The sequence below is a fragment of the Helianthus annuus genome, chromosome 8 (genome assembly GCF_002127325.2).
Source record: "Helianthus annuus cultivar XRQ/B chromosome 8, HanXRQr2.0-SUNRISE, whole genome shotgun sequence".
Lineage (NCBI taxonomy): Eukaryota > Viridiplantae > Streptophyta > Magnoliopsida > Asterales > Asteraceae > Helianthus > Helianthus annuus.
In genome coordinates, this window is record NC_035440.2 from 133,941,151 (window position 1) to 133,959,485 (window position 18,335).

Genomic DNA, 18,335 nt, shown 5'->3' on the forward strand with positions numbered 1-18,335 from the left:
ATCTTGATACTTCAAAACGAAGCGCCTATTTACTTTGCTAACTCTAGCTACTTGAGGGAAATGTATATTCATTCGTTCTTTGTCTTTGTAATTATATAAAACATTTTTATTTATAATCTTTATTATTTTAGCTTTTCTTTCTTTTTCAGGATTGTGAGATGTGTTGATGTAGAGGAAGATAGGTTCATTTTTACATTGAGTGGCGTGGGGGTGTATCTCTTGGCTACAGTGGCTGCGTTTCCTAATATGGATGATAAGATCGAAAGCATTAGCTTGAAGGTACGCATTGTAGTTGATAAATCTTTCAAAAGAAAGAGATCTAATGTGCTTAATTCAGTGCCTATGAGTTAAGCGTAATATCATAGATTGGAAATGGAAGTCCAATATTCCATTCACTTGAAAAAAGTTTCTCATTAACATATTTTACTTACAACTATGAGAAACAGGATCACTTAGTCCAATATAAACTAAGCCTACATTCACTGAAAAAAGTTCCTTTATACATATATCGTATATAAAATAAAATTGGCATGGTTTATACAGTCGGTTTCCCGTGTAAACCGCATACTAAACCGTTTACTTCCGACTGACCAACTGAACAAACACGATACTAAAACTGAACTGATGACCGATTCGAACAGTTTCATGGTTTGAAACCAAACTGTGAACACCACTAATGCATGATAAGTGAATTCTGTTGATGTGCTCATGTTGTTGTGTTATGTTAAAGTGGTTTTGTCTAATTAGATTTCGAATTTGTGTAGATAAACACTTGACCAATCAACTTGGAGTTGCTTATAGCATGCGTAACAATTACATATAGGTATTGTAGTCACAAGTTTTAGAATTGCTTTTAACTGAAGTCGTTGACAAGTGCGTTCTTAAGACATTGACGTTTGCTTAATGTTATTGTGTCTTTTTCGTTAACGCTGCAGAATGAAGCCGCGTCTCAAAGAAGACACCTAAAGAATGATGTCAAAGGGAACCGCTTTTTGGATGGCTACAGCCCGGTCACACTATGCAGTCGAAAGCCTGGCATAAGCCGAAAAGCATATGGCCACCGTCTTCCAGAAATGTACAACAGAGAAACATGTTTTCTACAACTTATCGAACCTAATACAGCTGGTGTTGGTAAGATAAGTTGTAAACAAATTGATAATTTTGTATAGCCTTGGGTTGATAGGGTAGGCGATCTAAATGAAACACAAGAACTACGTGTAGCAATGTAACATGCATCTACTGTGATATATATAACCGACCCCCGCCGCATCGCGGCGGGCAGTAAATCTAGTTTATATAAGTATATCAATGTTAAAGGAAGTAAAATTAGTTCAAGTATTCTGTTGTATAAAAAATCAAATTACCTAATAATTATTTTAAAAAAAAAGCGGAAAAGCTACGTTAGCCATAAAAAATCAAATTACCTAATAATTATTAAAAAAAGCGGAAAAGCTACATTAGCAAGGAACTATAGATAGCGGCAATATAGTGAGGGGGAGGGGGAGGGGAAGACCGACCTCTCGAACTTTTCTTTCGGTATAGACTAGCAAGTATAGTGAGGGGGGAGGGGGAGGGGAAAAGCTACGATGTCACACTCAGTTGTTCAAGGCAAGTATTTTTATTGTATGTTAAATAACATCATTATTATAAACTATCACTTAGTAACATATGTTGGCTAATACTGTTTGTACTGTATGCATTGCAAGTGTGTCTTGCAGGTTTGGTTGTAAATTTATCCATATTCAATTGATGGTTGACCATGAAACGGTCTGTAACAGAAGTGGGTCTAAAAAATTTCCAACTTGCCCGCATCCCAATAATGATCTAGATCTGCAATTTCAGGTATTTGTTATAGATATGAGTTTATGATTTAGGTTTTGGCCATTGAGATGCTAATTGTTCTGTTGCAATATCATATCCTTAACGATTTACACATAATAATCTAATTTAGCTATTTTTCTTTGATGCAACAAATTTCGAGATTGTTGTCCCTGTTTCAACAGGTACTCCTATTTGTCTCAAGGCCAAGAACATTGACGCCAGGTTACATACTCGATTCCACGATTTACAAAAGTATGGATCAATGCCAAAATGTGAAAAGCGTTCCAACAATCTTGATACTTCAAAACGAAGCGCCTATTTACTTTGCTAACTCTAGCTACTTGAGGGAAATGTATATTCATTCGTTCTTTGTCTTTGTAATTATATAAAACATTTTTATTTATAATCTTTATTATTTTAGCTTTTCTTTCTTTTTCAGGATTGTGAGATGTGTTGATGTAGAGGAAGATAGGTTCATTTTTACATTGAGTGGCGTGGGGGTGTATCTCTTGGCTAAAGTGGCTGCGTTTCCTAATATGGATGATAAGATCGAAAGCATTAGCTTGAAGGTACGCATTGTAGTTGATAAATCTTTCAAAAGAAAGAGATCTAATGTGCTTAATTCAGTGCCTATGAGTTAAGCGTAATATCATAGATTGGAAATGGAAGTCCAATATTCCATTCACTTGAAAAAAGTTTCTCATTAACATATTTTACTTACAACTATGAGAAACAGGATCACTTAGTCCAATATAAACTAAGCCTACATTCACTGAAAAAAGTTCCTTTATACATATATCGTATATAAAATAAAATTGGCATGGTTTATACAGTCGGTTTCCCGTGTAAACCGCATACTAAACTGTTTACTTCCGACTGACCAACTGAACAAACACGATACTAAAACTGAACCGATGACCGATTCGAACAGTTTCATGGTTTGAAACCAAACTGTGAACACCACTAATGCATGATAAGTGAATTCTGTTGATGTGCTCATGTTGTTGTGTTATGTTAAAGTGGTTTTGTCTAATTAGATTTCGAATTTGTGTAGATAAACACTTGACCAATCAACTTGGAGTTGCTTATAGCATGCGTAACAATTACATATAGGTATTGTAGTCACAAGTTTTAGAATTGCTTTTAACTGAAGTCGTTGACAAGTGCGTTCTTAAGACATTGACGTTTGCTTAATGTTAATGTGTCTTTTTCGTTAACGCTGCAGAATGAAGCCGCGTCTCAAAGAAGACACCTAAAGAATGATGTCAAAGGGAACCGCTTTTTGGATGGCTACAGCCCGGTCACACTATGCAGTCGAAAGCCTGGCATAAGCCGAAAAGCATATGGCCACCGTCTTCCAGAAATGTACAACAGAGAAACATGTTTTCTACAACTTATCGAACCTAATACAGCTGGTGTTGGTAAGATAAGTTGTAAACAAATTGATAATTTTGTATAGCCTTGGGTTGATAGGGTAGGCGATCTAAATGAAACACAAGAACTACGTGTAGCAATGTAACATGCATCTACTGTGATATATATAACCGACCCCCGCCGCATCGCGGCGGGCAGTAAATCTAGTTTATATAAGTATATCAATGTTAAAGGAAGTAAAATTAGTTCAAGTATTCTGTTGTATAAAAAATCAAATTACCTAATAATTATTTAAAAAAAAAACGGAAAAGCTACGTTAGCCATAAAAAATCAAATTACCTAATAATTATTAAAAAAAGCGGAAAAGCTACATTAGCAAGGAACTATAGATAGCGGCAATATAGTGAGGGGGAGGGGGAGGGGGAGGGGAAGACCGACCTCTCGAACTTTTTTTCTTATATACATTTTTGACTCTCCATTTGTATATACGTTTTCGACCCTTAGTTTTATAGAAGTTTTTGAGTATATACGTTATTGAACCCTGGGTACGAAATCTCAAGATTTGCCAATCACTATAGACTAGCCCGCAGAAAAATACTCCAATAATATTGGTTTTGTAACCACTCCCCCTTCTCTGATCTCTCATTCCGGCCTTCTCAAAATTTCTCCATGCAACTTCATCTAGCTCCCTCTTCATATGCCATTGCGCTGCCACACCATTCATATTCAACCACCATAAACGTAAGCCACTGCATTTCACCATTCAACTTCACTCCAGGCTTTGAAAAGCAATGACATCTGGTAACACCTTTGAAGAGGTATGGTCCCAATTTCCTGCCTAGATGGCAGGGACCACACCACTTTCTGAGCACACTTGGCAGCCACATCAGTAAAGCAATCCAGAAGCTTCTAAAAACTTCTAGAAGATCTGCAGGTGGCACCAAAGATGCTCTACCAGACATAAAGGACAAAACGTGTCACCAACAGCAGGACGCCACGTAGGCCTGCAGCGAATCAGGGAGCAAAACTGACGACGTCAGTACAAGGTTTCCAGCGTGGGTGAATGCAAGCGCACCACGTGTACCACTACACCTGCCACAACAGAGCAGACCAAGAGGATATTCCCCCTGGTCGGACAGCTGGCGCGCACCCACAGCTGGCACAACTGCTCCTCCCTCCTTTACCCTTTGGCTATAAATAGGACCCTTCATCATTCAGGTTCAGGATCTTTACACTCTATACTCACTCTATACACACACTGGTTATTTCTCTCAGAACAGTACTTATTCTCACGCCGGAGCCTGGTTAAGAGGGAAATCCTCTTTCTCCCCCCCCCCCCCTTAACGAGACTGACGGTGTTTACTGTTTTGCAGATCTCGGGCCATTGATGCGAGTAAGGAAAGAGGTTGAACCCCATAGACGAAGTAACCCCACTGATTAACCCTGTGTTAACCAGTGTTTCATCATTGGCGCCATCCGCTTTTTGCAAAACCAATCTCATCTCTTTTCTTTATTGAAAAACACTCGTCAAAAATGGCTGAACAAAATCCCTCACACCCAGTCGACAGAGAAGTTTCTTCCTTCGAACTCGTTTCGGACACAGCACACGTCCAAAGGGGTCAAAGGAACGAAACCATCCAAGAGGGACAACTGAACAACGATTTTCCTCCTATCTTTGTAAGTGTATCCAGGGTCGTTAGCCAAACCACAACTGGACCCACTTTCCAAACTCCACCAGCAAGGATCATCACTCAAACCACAAACGGAGCCGCATTCCAAACTCCGACCGGGGTGTTGCACCAGACACCTCCACCAATGTTGACACCAAGCCATGGAGCTGGCCCCTCAACCCCATCGGAACAAGCACAACTTAATTACTCCGCACTTTTAGGGCTACCCGAAGGAAAAACTCTAGCTTCCTGGTATGCCGAACAGATGGCGTCCATAAACCTCGTTTATACGCAACTCAGCGCACAGCAAGCTCTACTCCAAGCACAAGCTAACCAGTCAGCATTTGTAACTCCACAACCAAGGTCTCTGAGTACACATACAACTCAGCAGACTAACGCGTGGAACCTACGTCCGGAGAAAGGACCAGTTCAAAATGTGAGAAGACCAGGCGCGCACGACACGCGCGACACTTACGGCGAAACAGAAAGCAACTTTGTACAAAACTCCAACTTGCAAAGAAGGCCGATCCAGGCTCGTTTGGGCGCGCGCAATATGAATACAGAATGGGATGAAGAAGAAGACGACCCAACATACAAAGGGGAACACAGTGTTTCGCAGACTTCACCCAGAGCACGAAGCATACAAGCCGTCCAAGCGCGCGGGGTATAACCCAAAGGCAGAGCACGATTACACCTTGAGCTATTGTCCTGATGACATGGCTGAAAACTTAAAATTCATCAGAGAAATCGCCTGCGCCGCCATCGACAAAACGAAATTACCACACAACGTAGGTAAATACAACGGGTTGACAGACCCAGATGATCACCTCCAGGTTTTCAATGGCGCTGGAGCAACAAGTGGGTGGAACTTACCAACTTGGTGCCACCTGTTCGCTCAAACCTTCGTCGGCGCAGCGCGCATATGGTTTGACAGCCTACCAGCAGGCAAAATCAAGTCGTGGATATTTCCGAGAGAAGTTCCTATCACACTTCTCTCAACAACGACGACAAGCCAGAGATCCCGGCGATTGTTTAAACATATGGAGAAAAGATCACGAAGGCGTCGAAGACTTCATTACAAGATATAACAAAGAATGTTTAGAAATCGGAGACTTACCCGAAAAGATGATGCGCGCACATTTCATGAGGGCGGTCAAGTGTGACGATTTAGTAAAAAGAATCAAAGGGCGAGACGGAGGACCCAAAGATTGGGAAACCTTCATAGAGGCAGCAAAGACCATTGCGCAGACCGATAGACAGTTGACCGGTGACGATCACCGTCAACGCGCACACAACCACAATGACCGACATAACAGAAGGGGCAGAAGTCAGCCGTGGAAGACTTCTGGCCATAGAGAAAGAAGCCCACCAAGGGAAGACGCGCGCCACACAATCAACCAAATAGCTCACCGAAAGGAAGTAAAACGAGAAAATAGAGAAAAACAGTGGACATCACTGACAAAAACTCCCTCTGAGGTCTTAGCCACCGAAAATCACCAGTTCAAACCACCCCTACAGATGCGCAACAAGAGGGGTCAAGATCCAAATCTTTTCTTTGAATTCCATAAGGATACGGGCCATCTAACTGACGATTGTTTCAGTTTAAAGCAAGAAATCGAAAGGGACCTGAGAGATGGAAAGCTCACCCATTTGATAAAAGGCGGAAAGCGCGACCACCGCCAAATCCAAAGAAGAGATGAAGGGCCAGATAACAAAAATCTCAGGAAGTTGGAAACCCACATGGTGCAGGGGGGTCCACGAAGACCAAGGAGAAACTACAACAAGCGCACGCAGGATGATTCATGGCGCGAGAAGCAAGTTATTTTCCCAGTTGTTAAAGGGGGCCCAAGGGAAAAACGACCAATAGTCATTCCAGGGGTGATCGACCACTACCAGACAGACTACATCTTCATCGACCCGGGGAGCACCGCGGATATCATATACGAACAATGCTTCAATCAATTTGATCAGGAGGACAAGGCGCGCTTGGAACCAGTTGACTACCCATTAACTGGTTTCTGCAATGAAGCCGTCTTTCCCCTGGGACAGATATCATTCCCGGTGTTACTTTCGGACGGAAGAAATTCAAGAACTGAAGAAGTCACATTCATGGTGCTACCAGCACACTCAAGACATGACATCCTCCTAGGAAGAGAATCCCAAGGGGACTTCAGTATGATATGCTCTGCACCACATTCCGCTGTCGGATTCCCCACCGAAACAGGCATTGCGCTGATATACGCAAGCAAAGAAGTCTTAGCAACATATGAGATCAGGCCCGCAAAAACAAGCAAGCCAGCACCGCGCACAGAAGCAGAAAAATGGGTATTAAACAGTGCATACCCAGAACAAACAGTCACGCTAGTACCCGCGATGTCCGATTTAACGCGCGCGGCGCTCAAGAAACTGTTACACGAAAACATGGATGTGTTCGCCTGGACACCAGCTGATATGGTCGGCGTTCCGCGGCATATAGCAGATCATCGTTTAAATGTCTCAGAAGAAGCAAAGCCGGTGGTACACGCTAAACGCCATTTGGGTGATATAAAGCACGACGCCATGAAAGAGCAAGTACTGGAATTGCTAAATGCAGGCATTATTAGATAAGTCAGATACCAAACATGGGTGGCAAGCCCAGTGATGGTAAAAAAACCAAATGGCAACTGGAGAATGTGCGTCGATTATAAAGATCTAAACAAGGCATGCCCGCGCGACTGCTACGCCTTACCAGACATAGACGAAAAAACCGATTCTCTGGCTACATTCATATGGAAATGTTTTCTTGATTGCTACAAGGGGTACCACCAGGTCCAAATGGCTGTCCAAGATGAGGACAAAACCGCGTTCCGCACGCCGACAGGGCTCTACTGATACACGAAAATGCCTTTCGGCCTAAAAATCGCAGGCGCGACTTACCTAAGATTGATGAACGAAACATTCAGTGACGCTATCGGCAAGTACATAGAAGTGTACATGGATGATTTGGTGATTATGAGCAAGGAAGAGAGCACGATGCTGGCAAACATCCAGAAAACTTTCAACACGCTGCGCAGCGTGAGTATCAAGCTTAACCCAGCAAAATGCTCATTCGGTATGGAAGAAGGAAAGTTCTTAGGCTTCATCAACACAAAAGATGGTTTTAAGGAGAATCCAGAAAAAGTCCAAGCCATAGAAAGGATGCCCTCACCGTCAAACGTCAAAGACATGCAAAAGTTAGCAGGACAACTAGCTGCGCTCAATCGTTTCCTAGCCAATCATGCTGCAAAGTCCTTTCCGTTCATCAAAACCTTGCGCAATTGTATGAAGAAAATCCAGTTTCAGTGGACTCCGGAAGCAGAGAGCGCGTTCCGCGAGATGAAAGATTGCCTCATCAAACTGCCAACCCTAACCGCACCAAACAAGGGAGAACCTTTGGTACTTTACCTATCAGCTTCCGATAGGGCAGTCGGAGCTGTGTTGCTTGTCGACCGTCAAGGTGTCCAGACACCAGTTTACTATGTGTCACGAACCTTGACCGACCCAGAAACCCGATACGCAATTATGTAAAAGTCAGTCCTTGCACTGATTCATGCTTCAAGGCGGCTGCGCAGATACTTTGCCAATCACGTCATCCACGTACTAACAAACTACAACATCGGCAACATCCTTGCAAGGCCAGAAGTATCAGGAAGGCTAGCCAAATGGGCGATAGAACTGGGAGGTCACAATGTGGTTTTCAGACCACGACCATCAATCAAAGGCCAAATCTTGGCAGATTTTATGACAGAAGTTCCAGATGACAAATATAGAGAATGTAAAGCAATGGAAAAAGCTGAGAAAAAACAAACAGAAGAGCCATGGTTGTTATACACCGACGGCGCATCTAACGAAGACGGAGCAGGCGCAGGGCTAAGGCTGGTAAGCCCCGACAAACATGAATTCACATACGCCTGGATTTTAAAAGCACAAACAACGAAGCCGAGTATGAAGCTTTCCTGGCTGGCTTACGACTGGCGATCAAAATGGGGGTCCGACACATCGAAGCGCATGTGGACTCCATGCTAGTAGCGGGGCAAATCAACGGCCAATACGAAACCAAGGGGGATATCATGGCACTCTATCTCAGTCAAGCAAAAACATTGCTACAAACCTTCTATTCCTACAAGGTGCATCACATAAACAGAAGCTAGAACAAGCCAGCAGACGCGCCGAGTAAGCTCGCATCAACAAGTTTCCAGCACCTAGCAAAGGATGTGCGCATAGAGGTTTTGAGCAACCCATCCGTTCCACTCAGAGAAGTAAGTGTCACCCAGACAGGAACAACGTCCTGGATGACACCGATAATCATGTACCTGCAGTCAGGGATACTTCCCGAAAACAAAGCCGAGGCGCGAAAGATCCAATACAAAGCAGAACACTATCAGATGGCAGACGGAATACTGTACCGAAAGTCGTACCTCGGTCCACTGCTGAGATGCGTTGACGCCGAAGACGCAAACTACCTAATCCGGGAAGTTCATGAAGGAATTTGTGGTATTCATGCCGGGCCTCGAATGGTGGTGGCAAAAGTGATGAACGCTGGATACTACTGGCCCGGGATGCATCTAGATGCTGTGAAAGAGTTGAGAAAGTGTAGTGGCTGCCAGAGACATGCACCCAAGACCATGCGCCCCAAAAATGAACTCGTACCAGTCACAACCGCATGGCCTTTTCAACAATGGGGCATAGACATGGTAGGTCCTTTCCTGGAAGCACCAGGGGCGGTCAAATTCATAATAGTCGCAGTCGACTATTTCACCAAATGGGTAGAGGCGAAAGCACTTGCTTCAACCACATCGGCAGTCGTCAAACGATTCATATGGGAGCAAATCATATGCCGTTTTGGCCTACCCCTCAGAATCATTACCGATAACGGGACGAACTTTGCAGCAGACGACCTCGAACGGTGGTTCAAGGAATTGAACATCGAACACACCTTCTCTTCGGTTGCGCACCCGCAAGGGAATGGTCAAGTAGAGGCAGTCAACAAAAGCATCGTCGATGGCATAAAGGCAAGGCTCGGCGAGAAACGAAGAGGGTGGGTTGATGAACTACCCAGCATATTGTGGGCCCATAGAACAATGCCAAAGACAAGCAACGGCGAAACGCCGTTCAGCTTAGTCTATGGGGCTGAAGCAGTCATCCCAGCAGAAATCGGGCTGCCATCCCCAAGAATGCTCTCCATGAATTTAATCAACAATGACGAAGAAAGGAGGATTGATCTGGACCTCCTAGAAGAACGGAGAGAGATGGCAGCAATCAATGAGGCCAAATACAAAACAAAGCTAGAAAAATATTACAACTCCAGAGTCCGAGTCTGCACTTTTAACCCGGGAGACTATGTCCTAAGAGACAATGAAGCTTCCAACGCAGAGAAGCCCGGAAAACTGGCTCCCAGATGGGAAGGCCCATACGTCATCGATGCAGTACTCGGCAAGGGAGCTTACAAACTGCGCACCATCAACGACAAAGAGGTTCTACGAACATGGAACGTTCAACAACTGCGAAAGTGCTACATGTAAAACAACTATGTAATCACAATGGGCGAACCGCCAACACATTTACTATAATACAAGAAGTGTTTGGCTACTTTTATTTCCTGCAAATTTCTTGTCACAACTGCATTTATTACTTTGGGCGTACACAAAAACATCAATGGCTCGACCATAGGAAACGTTGTAGACCTCCAAGGCTAGTCACAACCAAGTGCACAGCCGGGTCAGAAACACAACCAAAGCCTACAAAACGCCAAAATAGAACTTCGTGCCCACAATAAACACGAAAATATCGATAGCAAGGTAACTAAACATTGTAATGCTCCCAAGGCTAAACACAGCTGAGCTCACACAATAACCTGCAACTCGATCACTTCGTAAGTCACAAATAAGCGCGCACACTTAAACGACAGAATAAAACGTTGTAGTAACACAACATCACCTGTCAGCGCCATCATTCATTCGTGACACCTAATCAAAGTAATTACACATGCACATATTATGACGATAACAAAATTCGCATAAACATAAGCAAACGATAAAATATCCATCAAACAAGGAAGATCAAGTACGTACACCCACAACAGGTAAACAAAAATAAAATTGTCTAAACAACAACCAACATTACAGGGCCGTTATGGCCATACGCGGCACACAGGCCGGAATCCGCCAATCAAGTCTGACTGGTGCCAGCACCTCCTGCCGCACCACCGCCATCTCCAAGAGCCTTCTTCAGTAAGGCAACTCCATCCGCTTTGCGAGCCAACTTCTCTGCAGCTCGAACAACAGCAAACTCAAGGGTTGAAAATTCCTTGCGTTTAACAGCAAATGCACCGTCACAATCTTCCTTATACAGCTCGAAATGATAATCTTTCTCTTTATCGATAGCCGCTGCTTTGCCCTCAGCATACCCAAACTTTCGACCGCTATTGTAAGCAGCCCGACCCAACTCAAACATATACATTGCAAGTTCGGGTGAGTTTAAAATACGATCGGCAAGCTGCGAAAAAACGACGATTACATAAATGAGAAGTCACAAAAATAAAAGAAAAAGGAGCAAGGTAAAGGTAGGAAATTACCAGGGGTACACCACGCGAAAGTACCCACTTGCTATCAGCAGACGCCTCCTCGGCAAGAAGTTCAGAAGCCCGACACTCAGTAGTCTTGTCGTCAAGAAGACGCTGCGCAGTTTCACATTCTGACACCTTCTACGGCACAAGAACCTCTAGCTTATCAATCCGATCAAAATATTCTTTCTCTTTCTTCTTAGCCGCAACGCGCGCCTGCTGAGCCTCTTCAGCAAGTTCTGCTTTTTCCCCAGACAACCGCACGATCGCCTTACGCTGAGATTGCATCTCAACATTAGTACGCTCGCACGCGGCTTCCCAATCTTTCTGTTTCTGAACATTAACTTGCTTTTGCTCCTCGAGTTTCTGTTCAGCATCGGACACCCTCCACTGCAACCCTTTCCTCTCTGCATTAAACTTCTCCCTCTCCTCAGCAAATAACCTCTTTGCATTCTCAAACTCGGCAGTCTCCTCTCCCATCAACCGCCATTCACGAAGTATTTCCTGAGAAGTGGCAAAGTAATTAACTCCGGCACGCACATGGTCGTCTAACAAGGAAAATCAATTACGATTCTTGTGGAACATCCTCTCAGTAGGAGGAAGGGACATAGCAAAGAATTCATGACAGTTGTTCACGTCATTCATCCTGGAACCCTGAGTAAGGTTCCAGCGAGGGGCATGCGGTAAGTCATCACAAGCAGGATTCTGGGTACCCCAAGAATCAGCAGGATTATGTTCAAATTGCGGGATGCGCACCACACCAGAAGTAGCCCCGTCCCCACCAAAAGGACGCTTGGTGTAAATGGTTTGACGTGGAGTAGTTTCACTGGACTCTACCTCCACCTCAACGCCCTTACCCTTATTAGATACACCCTCACCACCAACACCTCCAGCATCACCACCACCTTCACCCACGTTTTCAGCAACCCCTTCTCCTTTTTTCTTCTTGACCTCAAGATCATCACGGGGAGGAGTCAAGCCAACCGTCACTGACGGAGGGGAAGCAGGGGGCGTGATCTGGGAAATATCCACCACCCGAGGTTTCTTGCCAGTCTTGACCGCTGTCACGAAACAAGAATTAAAAACAACTCGAAGACAAACGAAGGAAATATAAAGCTAAAAGCCAATTACCAGCAGGAGGAGCAGACGCAGCATACATCTCCTCCAAAAGATTCCCACGACCCCCACTAAAGACACCCAGATCAATCTCAGATTCGGAAGGCGCGAGAGGAGCATCCTTATGCAGTTTAGCTTTTTTAGAAGCAAGAAGAGCAGCGGACTGCTCATCAAGCTTGCGCTTATGATCCTCAAGGGCTTTCTTCCTCATGTGCTCAGTCAAGGTAGCACCGTCATCCGGATCCGAATCTCGAATTTTCTCACCAACCCTAGGCCATGCAACGTGTTAGAGACAACCATATAATCTAGACAAGGAAGAGTAGAGGGTTGCTTACGAGAAGAACCAGCAGCTTTGCCCTCCGCCTTTTCCCTTTTACTCCCAGATCTATACGTCCTCGCCTTTTTCCTTGTCTCCAACTGAGATGAAAGATCAACAGGTTCCTCCGCACCAACAGCATCATAAACAATCTCGTGCACAGGTTCTGCCGCAACACCCGGTGCAGTACCTGCACGCGCGCAACGAGTGGTTAGACCTTCAAGGGTTTGGTCAGAACTCCCACTTGAAAGAACAACGACTTCCTCTCGATCCGAGTCGACAGGGTCATTCCCAACATCTTCACCCAACACATCGTTGGCATATCTACTCAGGCTTTCATTAGATGGGTGCAAGAAACGACCTCGGATTTGGTCTAACCATGTGGGTTTCCCATCCTCTTGAATAGCTTCAACCATGGCACCCGCCGATCTCGGGTCCAAAACATTTATCAAGCTATAACCAACTGCAAAAAGACAAGAAGATAAGCTAACACATAAAAGCACAACAAACACAAGGAAGAATAATTCAAAAGTAACACACATTTGCCCTGATAGCTGTATACGGGTTGACCCAATGGATTCTTGGGCACCCACAACAAACTCATCCCAGCACCAACCAAAGCCATCTCCTCCAGCTGGGAAATGGCAGTCGCCTTGTGGGTTATCTTCTTGTACCAATCCTGGGCAGCATAATCCTCCATAACGTCTACCCTTGTAATCCCTTGGCTCACCTGCCGATAAGGCATATCTATCGGAATTACACCATGGCGGATGTAGAAGAATTTCTGCTTCCAGTCATGAAGGCTCTTCAACGGCACAGAGCACACCGGAGCAACACCCGTTCGCGCTTGAAATGAATAGAAAGCACTGGCATAAGTAACACTATAAAACACATTAAACATCTCAAACGTAGGCTCAATACGATAAGCCCTACAGACATACTCAAAATGAGTAATGCGTGGAAGCCCAATAGCATTAATTTGTGAAATATGAAGCCCATAACCCCTCAACACGGCAGCAGTAAACTTCGTAATAGGTAGTCTAAAACTACCTTCCCGAAAAAACGCAGCATATAAAGTAATATAACCCGGAGGAGCTTCCAAGGCAGTCGATCCGGCAGGAGGATACTGGGCTCCCCACTCATGCCGAAAGGCCATCCCCTTAACTAGATTCATGAACTCCTCCTCCTTCCACCCAATGACCGCCTGGTCAGGACCAGGAGGAGCCCTCCCCTTATATTTCCTCTTCCGTTGAGAAGGATTCGTACCTGACATGGTGTAAATACAGAGAAGTCGGAAATAAGAATACAAGAAAACTATTGAAACAACGGAGAATGAAGAGAGAAGATAGAAGGAAAACACACTTGAAATTTGAAAAAGTGAAGAGGAACGAGTAACCGCCTCCTATTTATACCCATCGCATTTAATGCGATGGGTAGTGGACCGTCAGAGTACAGAAAAAGGAACTAATAAAGGAGTGACACGTCAGAAGAGAGAGAAGACGTCAGCTCTTTTTTCGAGAAGCATGAGCAACAGAACCGGCTGACGTGACAGAAAGTAACTGCAAAAGCAACTGTTCACCTCCGATAAGACAGGGATGTCAGATAGTCACACCAAACACTTCCCCATGACCACCAAGCTTCCATCAGAAGGAAACAACAAGGAGCCAAAACCCATGCGCCATGCGTCCATTTGGCTCACTTTTTACAATGAGCCAAAACCCATGCGCCATGCGTCCATTTGGCTCACTTTTTACAAGGAGCCAAAACCCATGCGCCATGCGTCCATTTGGTTCACTTTTTACAAGGGGCCAAAACCCATGCGCCATGCGTCCATTTGGCTCACTTTTTATAAAGGGCCAAAACCCATGCGCCATGCGTACACTTGGCTCATTTTTTACAAAGTGCCAAAACCCATGCGCCATGCGTCCATTTGGCACACCTTTTAACAAGGAGCCAAGACCCACGCGCCACGCGTCCATTTGGCTCATTTTTTATAAAATAGTAAAATACCAAGACTCATGTGCGGCGCGTCCGTTTGGTTCAAATCTTTCTTCCAAATCACCAAACTCCATGCGCCGTAAAAACCACTATTCTTATAAGTCCAGAATCCCTCCTAGACGATCAACTCAACTAGAAGGCACACTGGACTCGGGGACTTGAAGAGGTATGGTCCCAATTTCCTGCCTACATGGCAGGGACCACACCACTTTCTGAGCACACTTGGCAGCCACATCAGCAAAGCAATCCAGAAGCTTCTAGAAACTTCTGGAAGATCTGCAGGTGGCACCAAATATGCTCTACCAGACATAAAGGACAAAACGTGTCACCAACCGCAGGACGCCACGTAGGCCTGCAGCGAATCAGGGAGCAGAACTGACGACGTCAGTACAAGGTTTCCAGCGTGGGCGAATGCAAGCGCGCCACGTGTACCACTACGCCTGCCACAACAGAGCAGACCAAGAGGATATTCCCCCTGGTCGGACAGCTGGCGCGCATCCACAGCTGGCACAGCTGCTCCTCCCTCCTTTACCCTCCGGCTATAAATAGGACCCTTCATCATTCAGGTTCAGGATCTTTACACTCTATACTCACTCTATACACACACTGTTTATTTCTCTCAGAACAGTACTTATTCTCACGCCGGAGTCTGGTTAAGAGGGAAATCCCCTTTCTCCCCCCCCCCCCTTTAACGAGACTGACGGTGTTTACTGTTTTGCAGATCTCGGGCCATTGATGCGAGTAAGGAAAGAGGTTGAACCCCATAGACGAAGTAACCCCACTGATTAACCCTGTGTTAACCAGTGTTTCATCAACCTTCGAACTTGGAAGCGACGGTGGTAGGGTTAATGGCTTAACAACTACTTCTATTTATCTTCTTACGAACTCGATCCAGGGAGTGAAAATATAGAGAGTGAGTAGTGGTGGAAAGGGTTTTTGATAATCTTTACCAATTGAATTGGATTGTTAAAGATTTCATCACATCTTGGAAGAAATGTTGAAATCCTATGAATGAATGACATCCAAATTTACCCTCAAATCAACCGTATGATTTTTTAGTGAATTTTGTAAACCAAACAAATCCTTAAGTGCCACTACAAACATTGTTAGAGTTTGTAATTGTGATCTTTATCTTGATTAGAGAGAAGTAGTTGATAATCACTAGGAATGATAAAACATGTTATTTATCTTACTAAGACGTACCGTATTGATTATACATAATTTGGAATTATACAAAACCTGTAAACCTAATTTCTAATGTGCACCAATCTCTACTATAAAACTGAACACCTCAACCGTTAAGGAAGAAACACCTTAACTACACGTCTTAACACCACACCCCTTGATACCTCTAATACAAGTGAAGCCCAAACCGCTTAACAGTGGCGGATTCAGGAATTTTTCCACCGAGTTTCTTTTGGTAGATTTTCACTAATTGTCACTATTTTTTTTAGAATCATATAAAACTTCCACTATTTTTTTCATTTTTTTTCTAAATTGAGGGGTTACCGGAAACCCCCAAAACGCCCCTGGATCCGTCATTGCCGCTCAAGTAACCCTTCCATATTAGCAAGTATCGCTAAGCTATTACTCAAGTATACACTCGACCTCTTCACTCTCACCTTCACCTCATCCCCAACCATCGATCCCCTCTCGTCCAGACCCTCCACACACGTCTCCAGATCCCTCATCGCCACGCTAATCCACGTCACCAAATCCGCCACTTTCCCATCCCCGTTCACCATCTCCACCGCCCGACTGAGTCGACTCACCGCATCATCGAACAAACTCACACACTCTCTAAACATCAAACCAGTATATAAATCATTCACTTTCATAACTAGAGTTTTTGACATCAACGATGTATTCACAACCTCTTTCACTGCAAGGTGCAACGTGATGTTGAAAATCATCATAGGATCAATGATGTCACCGGTAATAACCGAACTGACATCAGCGAAACATGATTCTGGATGCTGTGTGACTGCACAAACAGTGTGAATAACTGAAGCCGATTGTTCGCACTTGGGGCGCTTGTTGTGACGACGGCGGAGATGATTATTGTAGTTATCGAGTTGGTGATGCTGGCGAATGATGGTAACTGTGATAATTGTGCCGATGATAAGAGCGAATATTGTTAGAGTAATGATGGTTGGAATGGTTCTGCGGTGTGTCGGGGCAGGAGGTTGACGGGGAGAGGCGGATGTTTCGCCGTCGTCGGGAGGAATATCGTCATGGCTTCTGATAAAACGGATGGATTCTTCCATGTATGAAGGTTTCTGAAGGTGGTGTTGTGTAGCAGGAAAATGAAGGTTGAAGATGAGTTTATATAAGGTAATGCAGGTTAGGTATGGTTTTGCTGTTGTTTCTTTCTACATTTATGGTTCTGCTATACTTTCCCAGGCTTGTACGCATATGCTGCTCTACGGGTACCCCATTTTTATTGTAAAAGCTTTGCTGTTAGACCTAAATACCCACCTGAAAAAGAAATAATTAACGGCTGTAACCGATCTATGTTTGGGGACAGTCTGGTAAATCTGATGGGTGTGAAGTGAAGCCAGAGAAAACCCTTTCAAAAAATGAAGGATTCTCATTGGTTCGTAACTCGGTCCAGTTTTTAATGACATACTTCTAAAAAAAGTGGAGAGTTCAAATAACATTTTTTTTAAGAAAAAACAAAAAAGTTTCAATTAATAAGAATGCTTAATTTTACTTTATTTATATTTGTATTTAATTTTAATATAAGGGTATATTGGTAAACTTTACATAGATCATTAATTTGTAATTTTTCTCTTTATTAACTAACTAGCTTAAATTTGTAATTCTTTTTCAAAATATATAGTTTTCAAATTAAAAACAACTTAATCTAAAGTGTAGAATAAATTAAAAGGTGTGTAGGATTAATTACGAGTTGTGTAGATATATTTCGAGGTGTGTATGATAAATTTGAACGTTTGTAGGATAAAATTTTATAATGTGTAAGACTGTGGGGTATGGGGCTTGGGTTGGGGCGTGGGTTGGGGGAAAACGCCCAAGCCACCACCCCGGGTGGGCTTGGGTTGTGGCGTGGCCCTTGTGGCTTGGGTTTGAAGCCGGACGTGGGGCGGGTCTAGCGAGCTGACATGGCGGTCTCTCAATGGCCAAACCAAACTAGCCGTTGGGCTAGCCGTTGGCCAATGGCTATGTTTAAAAAAATATATATTTTTTCACTATAAAACTCACATTTTTTCTTCCATTTTTTACCACATTCAACTACATCTTCTATAATCATCTTCAATTCTCCTTCTACAAAACGAAAGAAATGCATCCTCATAACCGTGCTTATGACCCAAACAACCCGTTTGCATTCCAAGAAAATAATCCTAGCCCACCACCCAATCGTCCAATGCCTCGTCCATTTTTCATACACTCCCCTATGCCCGTTGAAGCGAGTTATGCATCGTATCTTGGGAATCGTTTG

The 18,335-nt window shown here is 44.0% G+C and overlaps 2 protein-coding genes and 1 long non-coding RNA gene across 3 annotated transcripts; 2 read left to right on the plus strand and 1 right to left on the minus strand.

Annotated features, from left to right (window-relative positions):
- The first annotated feature begins 222 nt into the window (after positions 1–222).
- LOC110871502 lies at positions 223–1,152 on the plus strand. The gene is made up of 3 exons (XR_002553793.2): positions 223–279; positions 765–823; positions 936–1,152. It is a non-coding gene; the product is annotated as an uncharacterized LOC110871502 (long non-coding RNA).
- Positions 1,153–5,705: 4,553 nt separating this feature from the next.
- LOC110870642 lies at positions 5,706–7,472 on the plus strand. The gene has a single exon (XM_022119822.1). It carries the CDS (start codon positions 5,706–5,708, stop codon positions 7,470–7,472), a length of 1,767 nt encoding a protein of 588 aa, XP_021975514.1.
- An 8,941-nt stretch (positions 7,473–16,413) lies between these two features.
- Positions 16,414–17,142, minus strand: LOC110870643 (putative pectinesterase/pectinesterase inhibitor 26). Its single transcript, XM_022119823.1, has one exon. It carries the CDS (start codon positions 17,140–17,142, stop codon positions 16,414–16,416), a length of 729 nt encoding a protein of 242 aa, XP_021975515.1.
- Positions 17,143–18,335: the final 1,193 nt, after the last annotated feature.

Bases quoted from the DNA above. Each gene is read 5' to 3' on its own strand.
- LOC110870642 (XM_022119822.1), top strand. From the start codon at position 5,706: ATGGCGCTGGAGCAACAAGTGGGTGGAACTTACCAACTTGGTGCCACC.
- LOC110870643 (XM_022119823.1), bottom strand. From the start codon at position 17,142: ATGGAAGAATCCATCCGTTTTATCAGAAGCCATGACGATATTCCTCCC.